The 14,893-nt window shown below is 44.5% G+C and overlaps 1 protein-coding gene across 1 annotated transcript; it reads right to left on the bottom strand.

Annotated features, from left to right (window-relative positions):
• Window positions 1–1,157: 1,157 nt before the first annotated feature.
• On the bottom strand, window positions 1,158–13,122 carry LOC140900405 (zinc finger and BTB domain-containing protein 8A). The gene is made up of 4 exons (XM_073317654.1): window positions 13,040–13,122; window positions 11,020–11,990; window positions 7,773–7,942; window positions 1,158–5,628 (listed from the first exon to the last, which is right to left on the bottom strand). The coding sequence occupies exons 2-4, from the start codon at window positions 11,957–11,959 to the stop codon at window positions 5,296–5,298; spliced, it is 1,443 nt and encodes a 480-aa protein (XP_073173755.1). The 5' UTR covers window positions 11,960–11,990; window positions 13,040–13,122; the 3' UTR covers window positions 1,158–5,295.
• Between the last annotated feature and the right edge of the window lie 1,771 nt (window positions 13,123–14,893).

Raw genomic sequence — 14,893 nt, 5'->3', positions numbered from 1 at the left:
TGCCCATATGCCAAATTAGACTGTCAATACATGGGTCCATTCAAGATTACTGAACAAATCAGCTGGGTAGCATGCCAAAGCCAGCTGCCCAAATCCCTGAAAGTCCACCCAGTTTTTCGCATGACCCCCTGAAACCTTACACAGAAAATCCTTTCCCTGGCTGCTCCACTCCACTATCCTCCCATGAAGGTTCAGGGTCAGGCTGAATACAAAGTCTGAGAAATCCTGGAGTCTAAGCGAATCCGAGATTGACTTTACTACCTGGTGGAGGGGGAGAATTATGGCCACAAAGAACAACCTTGGGAACCAGAAGGGAATGTCCATGCTCTGGAGCTCATACTCATGATGAAAGGTAAGGAGCCAGAAAGACCACGCCCTTAGATGGGGGAAGTACTGTCAAGGAGCCAGTTGCAGCAGGGACAGTCTCCTACCACCACACTGGACACAGCTGATCTTAACAGGCTACCTAATTGATGGAGGGGTAGAGCTAATTACTGTTTAACCCAGCAATACCCAGACCTTGCTGACTGCTCAGCGCATTCCCTAACTGCAACTGCACTTGATCCTGCTTGCTGTACCTGCTTCTGTCCCTGCCCTTGAGAAGTCTGGGTCCGCTTCCTGACCAAGTCTCCGGCTCACCCATTGGATCTGACATTTGGCTTCTGACCCCTGGCTGTGCCCCTCAGCTCTGCTCTTGCCTCTGTCCCTACATGTCCTGTGGCCCTGAATCTTGACTCCAACTTGGCTCCATTCTAACCTCCAGGCCTGGCTACTCCCGTAGCTCTGACCATTAGGCATGACCGCTAACATCCCAGTCATGTCCTTGACAGGAGAGGAAGTCAATGTGACAATTGTGAACAGCTTCTCAAGATGTTTAGAAGTGCAGGAAGTCAGCTGACTTATCTGTAGTCTGGCAGAGTACCAAGAAGGGAGTATTACAATCAGTTGATTTTGCCAGATAGGTTACTTTTTCTATTGAACAGTCCTATGAAGCCAGCAGGGTATCAGCCCCATTTCCATTAAAATTTGCTCAGCCAGGCTATGGTTTTTTTTCTGGGCATAAAGAGAGGGGGCTTCTGGAGAAGAATTGTATGACATTACTACCTAACATGCAAAGAAAGTGATTAGAAGCAAAAGGTTTTCATGAGAGGAGATGTTTAAAAAATTAGGACCATTTACATTTAGAAAAGGAACAGAGGGAACATGATAAAGTATGTAAAATGATGAATGATAAAGAGTGTCAGGCACTTCTGTTTACCATGTTTTGCAGTACAAAAATATGTGAATAAATCAAATTAAAAAGGCAAGTATAAAACATACTTTAAAATACAAAACATGTTTACCTGTTGAAATCACTGCCTCAAGATAGTCTCATAGCTTAATAAAATTTTCAAAATGGACTAGACATGACAAATAAAAACATCTGGTTACATTATCTTGGATAAATGTATTTAAAACTGTAGAAACCCTTGTGCGTCAGGACACAGCCAGCCACTAACTGCCTAGTGTTGGGAAGAAATTTCCCTCATGTGAGCAGGTTGTTCCAGACCTGCCCATTACAGGGGTTTTGTACCTTCTTTTGAAGCATCTGCTATTGACCACTCCTGGAGATAGATAAATGTCCATCTAATCAAATATCCTGACTCAGACCAGCATGTCTATGCTCTAAAAAGAAAAACCCCACATACCCAATAGACCAGTGGTTTTCAAACCTTTTTTCTGGCGACCCAGTTGAAGAAAAGTGTTGATGGCCCGTGACCCAACTGAGCTGGGGAGGAGGGGCTCGGGGTGTGGGAGGGGCTCAGGGTGTTGGAGGGGGCTCTGGGCCAAGGTTGGCGTGCAGGAGGGGGTCAGGGCTCTGGGGTGGGGCCAGGGATTGAAGTGCAGGTGGGGGCTGAGTTTGGGGGGCTCAGGGTGGGGTGGGGGGGGTCAGGGGTGGGGGTGCAGACTCTGGGGATGAGGGGTTTGGGGTGCAGGAAGGGGCTCCAGGTTTGGGGGGGCTCAGGGCTGGGGATTGGGGTTACCTCAGGCGGCTCCAGGTCAGCGACAGCGTTAAGGCAGGCTTCCTGCCTGTCCTGGCACTGCGGACCACACTACGCCTCAGAAGCGGCCAGCAGCAGGCCCAGCTCCTAGGCAGAGGCACACAAGCAGCTGTGTGGCGCTCGCCCACAGGCACCCCCACCCCCCAGGTTCCATTGCCCAGGCAGGGGCAGCGCGCAGAGACCCGTGACCCCCCTGCCTATGAGCCGGACCTGCTGCTGGCTGCTTCTGTGGCACAGCGAAGCGTCAGAACAGGTAGGACTTTTAACGGCCCAGTCAGCAGTGCTGACCAGAGCCGCCGCATCCCAGTACTGGGTCACGACCTGCCGTTTGAAAACCATTGCAATAGGCTACACACTAGATGTCATCCTCAGCAGATGTAGCCCAGGTTATGTGCGTGGCCCTAAAGCCCTCTCCCCATCATTTCCTATGATTGCTCAATATTCTGGCACAGTGGAATTTATTACTAACTGGAATTTATTGTGGCTGACTACTGATTGAACAGGAGTTTTCCCTCTTACCTGTAAATCAGGTTTCTGTTAGCAAATTACTAAATTAACTGCTCTCTGAAGCCATTCAGTCTCTCTATTTTCATTCCTTTGTTAGGTCTGAAAGTTAGTTCAGGTTGGTCATGGAATATTTTACAAAGTTTTAATTGTAGTATATTAGGAGTTCTGGCAGAAATGGAAGAAGTCTGCTTGGATTTCTTGCCTCTGCCAGCCACTACAGGAATTTTGTGGAAAGTGGAAAACTTTAAGAGTTTTCTGTGCAGTTTCAGAGCAAACCCATTGTGCAAATTTCTGCGTGAAAAGGAACATAAAACAAATTTAAACAGGTGATAGCAGGAGAAAATCTGGAATAATTATAATTAAAATTAAAATCAGCTATAGGAGCCCATAAGCAATCTCCTTTCACTTCCCTGTTTTATCAGAGCCCACCTCTGGTCATCCCATTCTGCCATATGAAAAAGAACGGACAAGGCTTTCTCTTGAGGCAGTGAACACTGTTTCTGAGGCAGACAAAGGCGAAAGAGGGTATTCTTCTCCCTAGAAGATGAGCATACTACTTCTGGACTGCTCTCAGCCTCTGCCAGTATAGAAATTTAGGACCCAGTCTATGATCTCCAGGAAGGCATTGCCCAGGTTTTCATTTAACATTCCTGCTAGCTATCAACATCCCAAAAAGAAAATGCTGCTCTCTCAGGTAATGCAGATATTAAATTAAGATTACGCATCTTTAAAAAGCACTACTTGAAATCCACTTATGTAAAGATGTAAATGGGTAGAGAAGTTACAATAGTACACTTTTGTAATGTTGCTGTAGTTAATCTAGACGTCAGGCAAGCATGCTTATTGATATAGTGCAAAGAGATAAAACCTGCAATTTACTATCAGAGAAAAATTCAGACAAGCAAGGATTTATGGAAAATAGAAATTTAGGGCATAATCCTGCACCCATTGAAATAAATGATAACACCTGTAATTTCCATGAGGGCAGGATGAAGCTTTTAATAATTATGTCCAATTATCTTTAAATCATCCAACTACAGATTATTTCTGTTCAAAATGAGATTGTAGAAAAGCACACTAGTAGCATGCATGTGTTTGTTTCATGTTTGCAGTGCTGGTTAACTCACTATATCAGAGAGTAAAAGTGGCTTATTTTGTCTCAGCAGCATTCTCTGGTTGGCACTAATCACCTCTTGTATTCTAATTGTAGACAAAGTAACAAATTGTATGTATGTTTTCAGGGTATATTGTTCACTGAGAAAGCTTAGGAAAAGAAGATTACAAGGTCCTCTTGGTGACTGAATGACATTGGGAACATTACCTTTAACTTACCAGTTCAAATTGAGTACAGATCACTATGGACCAAAATATTCAGTGGCTTAGATTAAAATTAGTTTGCATTAGTTCAGTTTCTAATTACCAGGTGTACAGGTTAGTTAGCTGTGAGACCATTGTTGAAAATGTAATGAGGGGACAAGGAAGGAACTAGCATGAAGGCTAAAACAACCCTTTTCACCCCTGAAGGTGTTTACTTTACAGTAGTTTTGGGAAGCTTGAACTGCCATTGGTAGCGTTGTACCTGTTCTTATAACTAAGAAATCTCAGTAATGGTGGGTGAGACAATATATTTTATATTATAATAAATTTCTGTTGGTGAGAGCGACAAGTTTTTGAGCAACACAGAGCTCTTCTTCAGGTCAGAGCTCTGTGTCGCTCGAAAGCTTGTCTCTGTCACTAACGTAAGTTGGTCCAATAAAAGTATTACCTCACCCACCTTGTCTCTCTAAATATCTTGGGACTGACACAGCTACAACTACACTACATACAATTCTCAGTCATGTCAATTTGGCACTTTTGAGAAGTACAAAAATTCATTATTTTAAAAAATTGCTTTCCTTGGGTAGTTAACAAAAGACTGAGTGGATTTTGATGGAAAGAACGAGTATTCCCGATTTTCAAAGTGAATAAGACATTTAGCAGTATCAATGAATGATTTCTCTCAGACATCACTTGATCTGTGATGCATTGACTAGAAGTTATATCCATTTGTTTATTTTCTGGGAAAAAGTTTTCCTGAATGAATGGTCTGCTACTGTTTTTTTCTTATTAGAAGTTTTACAAAAAAGTGCTTTTCCAGATATGTGCTATCACATCTAAAACATTTTATATACAATATTTCTGAAAGTTTTTCCTGGCTTCTCTAAACTTGATATCAAGAAGTTATTAAATTCCATGGAAGGGCACCCTCATTTCTGGATTTTAAAGAAAATTTTGTTTATGTTCTGTACTGGGCTACCCTGTTATACTTAGCTGTCACCAGGTGATACTGGATATAAACTCCGCGCTCTCTTCCCCCCCGCCGCCTATAAAAGTTTTAAAATAGGGTAATTTACAGTGAAATGTGAAATTTTAAAGTGTTTTTTACCCCTCCCCACAACGAAAAAGGTTTGAGAAGGGACCCACTGTCTGCTATAAAGTTATCGTAGTAGTTCAGTTTCATTGTTCATCCATTATTCCATCGCAGGATGGATTGTTTCTAATGAAGCAAAATATTGATACTTTGAGTAACAAAATTCAAAATGGACTCAATGGCATGTCCATAAACGCATGCAAGTTTAGACAAGTTCATAAGAAGCCAATATAGTAGATCTTTGTATATTAAGAACAGGCTGGTTGGGGGCTAATGGTCAAGACACTGGAAGTCAATGTAAGAGGGGAGATTTACTAATTCTCAGTTCACTCACTACTACCTAATATTTGGCTTTACTTCCTGTTCTTCTGCTTCATCTTCACTATCATCAACCTGTTGGATGACCAAGTCAGTAGACCCATCCTCCACAATCTCCACATCCGATCTGTTGTCTTCACTGTAGTGCCACCTGGAATCTTTATCCCCTTCTTGTGGAAATTCAAGCTGTGGTTCAGCCTCCAAGTCAATGCGGATGCTGTCTATGCCGGCTTCAGCCAGACATTCATTACAGAGTCTGTAACGTCTTGTCCCCTCTTGGACCACTTGCCCTGTCAGCTCAGTCACATGGCGCTTACACTTTCTGCAGATTGGCTTACAGGCTTGATGAATCTGTGAAAATTGAAATGGATAAAAGCTGGTATTTTCCTCCATAAGAGTAGGATAGCCAAACAAGTTCTGTGTTCTTGTGTTGTGAAGAGGCAGTCAGATATCATTTGACAACTTTGTGCTTCACAAGTTTATAAAAAAAATTAATTTAGGCTGATTTAAACAAACCTACTGAGTAGCCCAAAAGGAGATTCACAGGGGAGCTGAAAACCCTGTGTTGTGATCTCAACACTACAGAGCACTTGCCTTTTTTGAAAAGTTCTGTCTCAGTTTAAAGTTTATAATTCTGTCCTCAAGGACAGGCCTGGTTGAGAAATTAAACTTTTAGTGTTAAGAATCCAGGCAGCATAGGAAAATTCTAACCACCCCCAGTGAACTGAGTTCTGGCTTTATTATTTCATAACTGGGAATTTAAAAAAATCTGCAACAAAAAATTGTGATTTGTTACTTAAGTAGTATGACAGAACTGTGCTCATTCAACAATTTCAGATTTCACTTTCAAATACAAAATTTACTAAATAAAAATACGAAGAGGGAGAGCATACAGGCTTGTGTGTATGTATACCAAAGATTTCTGTCACAGATCATCTGATTTCATCTTTCTGTAATCGTCCTACAGATCTATATGTTACTGACACACATAATTTTCAACCTGTCAGGGTCCAAAAACATGAACCTAATAAATAGGTGACACAAAATAATTATTCATTCATTAAGATGGATGTCGGATTAATTCCTTAAGGGTAAATAACAAGTTTCATTATTATTTTTCTGTTGTAACTTTTCAACAATATAAACGAGAAGGTGCCAAATGTGTGTGGAAAACAGTTAGCTTTGGGCCTGAAATGAGGTAAGTTGACAGTTAATGAAGTCCTCTGGTTTGAGTGGTAGTCTTTTTTGGGGGGAGGGCAGAGGAAGAAGGGGAAGGGCGCAGGGAAGTGGTTCCAGCTGCTTCCTGGAGTGGCGTGGCGTGAGGCCCCTGCCCTGGCCCGGGTGCACACTGCTGCCACCCTGGAGCTGCTTTAGGTAAGCGGTGCCAGGCCGGAGCCCGAACCCCTCCTGCATCCCCACCCCCCAACTCCCTGCCTTAAGTCCCCTGCCTGCACCTTGCACCCCTCCTGCTCCCCAACCCCCTGCCCTGAGCCCACTGCTGAACCCCGCACCCCAACCCCCTGCTCTGAGCCCCCGCCACACCCCAACCCCCTGTCCTGAGCCCCCTGCCGCACCCCTCCTGTACCCCAATCCACTGCCCTGAGCTCCCTCCTGCACCCCAACCGCCTTCCATGAGCCCCCTCATATACCCCACACCCCTCTTCTGCCCCAATCCCTTGCCCTGAGCCTCTTCCTGCACACCACACCCCCTCCCACACCCTGCACTCCCTCCTGCACCCCAACCCCCTGCCCTGCATACAATTTTCCCACCCAGAAGTGGCCCTCAGCCCAAAAAGTATGCCCACCCCGCTCTAGGTTCTCCATCCACCCTGCCAGATCCCTTCTCAAATATTACAGCTTATTTCCCCCAGTACCACCAGTTTTACCTTATTCCTGAACTTATTTTTAAAAGACAATTAAATAGGGATTAAAGGAACAAAGCCAAAATTTAAAAGAGCTACACTTGTGTGCAAGTCTACCTATTACTGTACTAACACTTAAGAAAAATTCTGTATTTGCAGTTTTACTTTTTGTATAGTCAAATTGGTTAGTCAGTTTGTTTCCTCATTTATAGGAGTCTTTCACAGAGCAACAGGGAAGAGGGAGAAGTGATTTTTAAGACAAAGAAATGGAAAGGGGTAGGAGTAGTGCCAAATACTACTTTCAATTCCTTTTGAGCAACATTCACCCATCTCCAAAGGGCTCACACAAGGCCTATACCCTATTTGGAGGTCTTAAATTGTACGTAGCCCTTTTGCAGGCCCTCTAAACAAGGATGAAATTCATCCCTTTTCAAAAGGATTAAATTTCAAGTTGACATGTTTTTAAACCACTAGAGTGCCATTTTATATTAACCTTGCTTTAAAAAAAAATGGCATAATCATGCCAAGCAGATTGAGTAATGTAAAATAATATACATCCATACATTATACTCCAAGACATACACTTGTACATGCATTAAATGAAACCATGCAGTCTTTGTCTAAAATACATACTGTTCGAAAATGGCTACTTAGGTGGTCTAGCCTGCTAAATCTTTTTCCACATGCCTCACATGGATAAGGTCGTTCTCCTGTATGGCAACGAAGGTGGCGCTTTAGGTCTGCTTTTCGCTTCACCACATGGGTGCAGAATGGGCACTTGAATCTCATCCTGGGCAGATCATCTGTTACAAAACAATCCTATTAAAAACCTGAAAAATATCATAACAGGTCTAATATGACAAATTCTAAAATACTTTTTCTAATTTATAAGTTATGTTGACTATAAAAAGCAGTGAATTAACATCACAAATCTTTCAGAGTCAACCCTTCAGTTCCACAGGATGTCATCGTTTTTTCATGTTAAATATGTAGCAGTGGAATAAAAGAAAAGGACTCAACAACTGGCTATACTAGAATGGATAAGAATAAAAATAAAGGATAGTGACCAAACTTGCAGGATGAAACTAGGGAGCCACTGAAGGGTTAGTGTTTATAAGCCAGCCTGGACAAACACTTTGATTATAGTAACAATGGAGTTTGATAAGATAGCTATTTCAGCCATTCAAAATTAACTACCTTTGTAATGTTAGTGTCTGAAAGATTAGCATTTCTACTAGTTATACTGACAGGTTTCAGAGTAGCAGCCGTGTTAGTCTGTATTCGCAAAAAGAAAAGGAGTACTTGTGGCACCTTAGAGACTAACAAATTTATCGGACGCAAGTACTCCTTTTCTTTTTCCTAGTTATACTGTACAGCTCCACTGCCAGCAGATCAAGGCAGAAGAACTGAGGCGTAAATATACAAAGTTCATGCCTCAAAAATAAAATAGCTTGAAATGCCAAAGCAGTAATTAACAAAATATGTCAGGGAATTAATTCCCGCCCCCAATTTTTAGGTTAACAATGGCAAACAACTACATAGCACTTTCATAATGGTTTTCACCAGGGAATAAGCATTATTATCCCCATTTTACAGATAAACAGCTTTAGGCCCCAATCCTTTAATAAAAAAAAACAAAAAACACACAACCCTTTTTTTATACTTACAGTTAATTAAGCATGTGGATAGTCCTATTGACTTCAGTATTTACAGGACTGGGACCTAAATGGTTTGCCTAAGATCGTACAGCAAGTCAGCAGTACCGCTGGAAACAGAACACCGGTATCTTTTCTCCTATTGCTATGCCCTTCCACCACATTATAAAGTTGTCATCACCATGACCTTCCTCGCTTCCTCCACAGGCTCTTTTAAAAAAAAAGCATGATGGGGATAGGGGGAGTGTTCTTTGACTGGTGATTGCAATTAACAGTAAAGTGGTTTTGAGGAACAAGATTCCCTACTATTAGCATAGATTTTGCTTGGCATGAGTAAACTTGCATATAGCTTGATTTGAGTGCAAGGCTAAACTGTAAACAAGGGTGTGACAAGCTATGCTGGAGATGGTATTTTTGGGCTAGATGAGATAAGTGGGAACATGCTGAACTGATAAGCTTGAAATGTAAATCAGGTGGGGACATAAGTGATTGGTCTTTACACAATCTGCAACATGATTGGTCCTTACTCGATCCGTACAATGTGTAAACCGATTAGATTCAAAAAGCATAAATGTTAGTAGCTAGGAAACTGTGTACTGTGTGATATGATGTAGAATCATGGTATAATCCTGTACCTAAAACCCCTGTGTCTGGGCCTGGCTAGCGTGGGCATAGAGCTGTTACATCCTAAAAAAGTAACTTGAGTGACCAGCTAGAGTCAGACTGAGTTTTTGGATTCCAGAAAACTGGATGAAGTTTTCTTCTAGAATTGGATGAGTTGTTCTGGATAAGTCAAGTGGAAGAGGTCTTGGACGGAATCCCAACACCTACTTCTGCTCTGTTGCATGAATGTGAGGAGCAAAGAAGCCAGTGCCTTCCCAGAATGTGAAACAAGATAAAATAAACTGCATTCTGACACCCTTCACCTTCCACAGGAATCTTTGGTTGGTAAATCTTAAGAGATCATATATCTGATCTCTAGTGTTTGGTTGCCTGCCACTTAAAACTTCAATTTTGTAAAGTTACTTTGCCTGTATTGCCCAGTAGTTAGCAGAACATTACATTACAATTAGTAATGCACAATAATTATGACCAAAGGAAGAGGTGATAAAGCAAAAACTCACGAGAGAGTCCAATTATTAGAGTATAATTTCAAAAGATGTTTTGGGAACATGGACATATGAGAAGTTTTAATCAACAGAAATAAATTAAAAAAAATCACAAAGTTTGAGACCTGAAAAGGCTGGCCTGATTTAGCTGCCAGTCTCTGCCAAAATTCTAATACTTCTATAAGAACTTAAGACTTTGACCCTACATACCTTTCCTAGGAAAAAAACAACCCCACGTTGGTTCCAGCTTGAACTAGTAGTCTCTTGTGATATTCTCTCTACTAAAAAGAGAATTGTGGCTAAAATCAACTACTGAGAGTGTGCTTTCACAAACAGCTCATAGTTCATGAGTTGGAACGGTGTGTACACTGTACAGTGCTCCACATTAACTGTAAACCCTCAGGAAAGAAAGACCTGGATATCATGATGGACAGCTCAGCAATGCTGCATACTGAGCAGAAGTCAATGGTAAAGCAACAAGTATTAGAATGTAAAAGGACGGGACTGAAAAATAATGTAAAAAGATAATACTGTCGGATGGTACACCTGCACTAGGAAATAGTGTTCAGTTCTGGTCACCATATCTTTAAAAAGATATAGCAAAAATAAAGGGAATATAGGTCAATGGAGCTACAAATTTACTCCAGCTGAGAACCTATCCCAAGATCCCTAGTAGTTTGTTGCATACCTTTGCTACATGGCTTTTGTTTCTGTGTCTACCTAAGGGCATAGGGGTTAATGCAACAGAATTACAGTGGGAGAGGAAGAGAAGTGAGAGCTCTAATTTTGTGAAACTCACCCCATTTTGGAATCCTTCCAAAACTTGAGAACCAATTCAAAAGTTAGTGACTTAAAGTAGAAAGATACTGTAGGTAGCCGTAACAGAGTTGTACCACTTAGGGAATGTTACTTTCCAATCTTGCATTTCTAGGCAATGCAGCTGAATGTATTCCCTCCCCCTGCATTTTGGGTGCAGTCACACATACTTCCCCATTGATAGAGCTGGTGATATAATAGATTGTTATATAAATTTTCCATTGTAACTTTCATACAGTAAAGATTCAACAACATTTTTGAAAGAAACTGAGGGGAGAGGTACAAATGACCAACTCTTACCTTCAGCCCAGCTCCCCATTACACCTAAAATTGAGGGCATGTTGCCATATTGCTCATCTGCTTTTGAGGACTTTGACTTGCTAGAAGAATGGGGTGATTCATGCTCTTGCTGTGACACAGCCAAGCTCCTTGGCATCACATCGGACCCCTGACCATATTGGTACCCAGCATGGGCAGAGTCAATTTCTGTGTCAATTTGGACTTCCTCTTCAGATTGAGAAATGTGGCTAGTAGGGTCTGAGGATCGGTCTTCAAGCTTGCTTGATTTATAATGGGGAATGTCAGAGGATTGTTGCAATCCTAAATGTCTAGTTTTTTTAATGGAATCCTGCCTTTGGTCATGTTTGGCCAGCTGCTGCTGCGAATTTCTTTGAGAAGTTGGATAGTAGCTGAAATTGCTCCAAGCATTTCCACTCATCACACAAGTCCCTTGATCAGGATTTAAGTGAGAATGAGGGGGACTGTTTTCTGTTCTCCAGTCAGCACCATACAAGCATGAGCGTTCCACACCATTGGAATTTACATCTTTGTCTGACAGGCTGAAATATCTATCCTTCTCCTTCTCACTGATGTCCAGTGATGACTTAATGAAGGTCTTACAAACACTAATAACATCAGTCATCTGAAGATAGCTAGCAGCTGACATGACCTCAATGACATTCTGGCCAGTGAGAGAGAGTTTGCCAGAATACACAAAATCCAGAATAACTGTAAATGTGTCAGGAGAAAATGCCTGGAAGGTAGCAGTCGTTGGCTGACTTGTCTCCTTTGAGCCCTGGGAAAGGAGCATTTTGAAATAACCACTACTGGCAAACAGCACATTTCGATGTGCTTTGAAAACCTTCCCCTCAACCAGAATACAGCAGTCACAGAATAAATCTTGCTTGCGCTGCTCATTTAGTTGCTGCAGGAGATGAAACTGATGGGAAGAAATCTCCATCCCAAAAAAAAGGGTAACAGGAAGCGTTGCTCTACAATAAAGAATAATTACAATCTTGACATGCTACATGTAAACCAGAGTTGCGGAACCCAATTCTAAAAGCAGCGGTCTTTCGGAAATACAGTATGCACTGAGACCATTCCTTCTTTTTCCGAAGGAACAGCCCACATCAGCACAGGGAGGAGAGGAGCGAGACCAGCACCGCGACGGTCACATCCTCTGCACGGAGGGAGACCAAAACCGCGGCCAGCAGCCGCGGCAGCAAACTCGCCACGGGCACCGAAGCCGCCGGGCCGGGCTCCCGCGCCGTGACATTGGCGGAGGGCGCTGTCACTCACCCGCGCGGCCAGTCCGCATTGGTCCTTCAGCCATCGGGAGCCAGGGACGCCCGACGGCGCGAGACACGCCCGCCCAGCGACCAGGGGCAGCAGCGCCTAGCGACTGGAGCCCGCAGTGCCGGCCGCCCTCCCCAGCGGCCGGGGCGCCAGTGCCCGACAGGAGCTGGGGGCAGCCGGCGGCCGCCAGCGGGCCAGGCGCCGTGGGGCTCAAGCCCGGCAGGGCCCTGTGGGCTGCCCGGGCGGCTGCAGCGCCGACACCCGCTCGCCCCGGCGGGGGTTCTCCTCAGGCTCAAGCCTCCCGCTTTGTGCGGCTCCCGCCGGGCCCCCGCCCCCCCCCCGAGACCCGCCGCCCGCGCCCGGCGTTGCCCGCGCCGCCTCGCTCGGCCCCGATCCCGGTCTGGCTGCCTGCGTGCGAACCCGCCTCCCCCTCCGCCTGCTCTCGCCCCGCACCCGCTTCCCGCCAGCCCTTTGTTGCCGGCCCCGGCCCCTCACAGCCGCGCCCGGGGCTGCAAATGGCGCCCGCTTCGGTCTCTCGGCAAACGCGGCTCTCGCGGGGCTGAAGCTCGGCTCCGGAGAGCGCCTGGGCCCGGGAGCGTCCGCCGAAGGGCCCCGGCCCGCTTCGTGTCAGAGCCCGCGGGAGCGGCTCGCCGCCCCCGGCCTTCGGCTGGCTCCGGGGCCGTTTCAGCCCCCGCACCCCAACGCCCAGGCCGGTCTGCCGGCGGGCTGCGCCGCCGCCACTTACCGGCTGGGTTCCGCGGGCGGCAGCCGCCGGGCCGGAGAGAGCAGGAGGCGGGATCCCCGAACCCGCGGGCCGGGCTCTGTGTGGCTTCAGTGCGAGTGGCGGGTCCCGCCGCCCCAAAGCCTGGAAGCCCGAACGTGAGAGAAACAAAAGGTATTTGCTGACGTGGGCGTTGGACAGAGACGCCCGAGGGCTGGGGACACAATTAAAGGGGCAACGCTCCGATTGCAGGCACAACCCAGCAGCTTCCGCTGCCTGAGCTTCCCTTCCAGGGTGGCGCTTTCCTCTTCTCACACCCACAGAACCCACATGCTCCCCAGGAGGGAAACGTGATGCCCTAGGTTCTTCCTTCTCACACCTTTGTGTACTATAGGGGTTTTGGTGCCCAAGATCCATCTGCCACACACCCGCCTCTTCCCCTGAGGGAATGTACTGCCCTGTCCTGCCTCACGCCCACTTGCCCCTCAAGGCACCAGCATGCCTCAAATTGTTCTTAATCCCCTCACGCTTTATGACTTAGGCCCTGATATCCCATTTCTTTCTCTTCCTGACATGCTCTTCAGTAGAGTTTTGAGGGCCTGTCCTTTCTCACCCCCGGCTTGGTCTACTTCGCATCCTTCCCATACTCCAGACGCTTCAAGAGAATCTGTGATGCCCCACTCCTTACTTTTCGCTCTTAGCTGAGCCCCCAGGTTTGGTGGGATGCCCCAGTTCCTGCCATAATAAAAGTTTAATGTGATTTTGTACATGAGATGAAAGCACTAGCTGCCAGCAGAAGGGCCAGATTTTATATCATTTTGTTTGGCAAAGAAAAGATACAGAGACTGTACATATGTTAAATTTATTGGACATATCCGTGTAATCCTTGTATGCAAAATCATATATCTAGTTCTACAGAGCACATTCTTTCTGTATCTGTTTAAAAAAACACAACTTGCAGTTGCTAACTCAACCCTTAGGGGTACTGCTTTATGAGTTCCTGTATGTATGTGTAAATGATGGGCAGCTGGTGACAAAAGGAGAAATAATTCTTTGTTTGTGGTAAAGTAAATTAACACAAAGTACTTAAATTAGTATCATCTTCACAAATTCCTCAAACAAAACAACTCATATTTACTCAAATGGGGGGTTTTACGAGTGAAGACTGCAGAATATGGATATGCCCTGTAAGGTCAAAAATCATCTGCATAATCAATCTGCAAGTGCCAAAAAAATGATAGACCCAAGAAAACGTGCATCCGATGAAGTGAGCTGTAGCTCACGAAAGCTTATGCTCAAATAAATTGGTTAGTCTCTAAGGTGCCACAAGTACTCCTTTTCTTTTTGCAAATACAGACTAACACGGCTGTTACTCTGAAACTTGTCAAGAAAACAGTGGTACTGGAAGCTTTAACAGAACTACTGTTCTCCACAACTTCAGTTTCCTGGTTCTGTAGTGTGCCATCATAAATATTTGTATAATACAAATGAAGGAATACCAGATTAAATTAGGCTTGAATAAAGACTGGGATTGGATGGGTCATTATACAAAGTAAAACTATTTCCCCATGTTTATTTTTCCCCCCTACTGTTCCTCACACGTTCTTGTCAACTGCTGGAAATGGCCCACCTTGATTATCACTACAAAAGGTTTTTTTTTTTCTCTCCTGCTGGTAATAGCACTCTCGTTATAGTGTGTATGGTAACACCCATTGTTTCATGTTCTCTGTGTATATAAAATCGTCCTACTGTATTTTCCACTGCATGCATCCTATGCAGTGGGTGTAGCCCACGAAAGCTTATGCTCAAATACATTTGTTAGTCTCTAAGGTGCCACAAGTACTCCTGTTCTTTTTGCAGTTACAGACTAACACGGCT

The sequence above is a fragment of the Lepidochelys kempii genome, chromosome 19, assembly GCF_965140285.1.
Source record: "Lepidochelys kempii isolate rLepKem1 chromosome 19, rLepKem1.hap1, whole genome shotgun sequence".
NCBI lineage: Eukaryota > Metazoa > Chordata > Testudines > Cheloniidae > Lepidochelys > Lepidochelys kempii.
The sequence above is the reverse complement of the archived record's forward strand: the minus strand, read 5'-3'. Positions and strand labels throughout refer to the sequence as shown.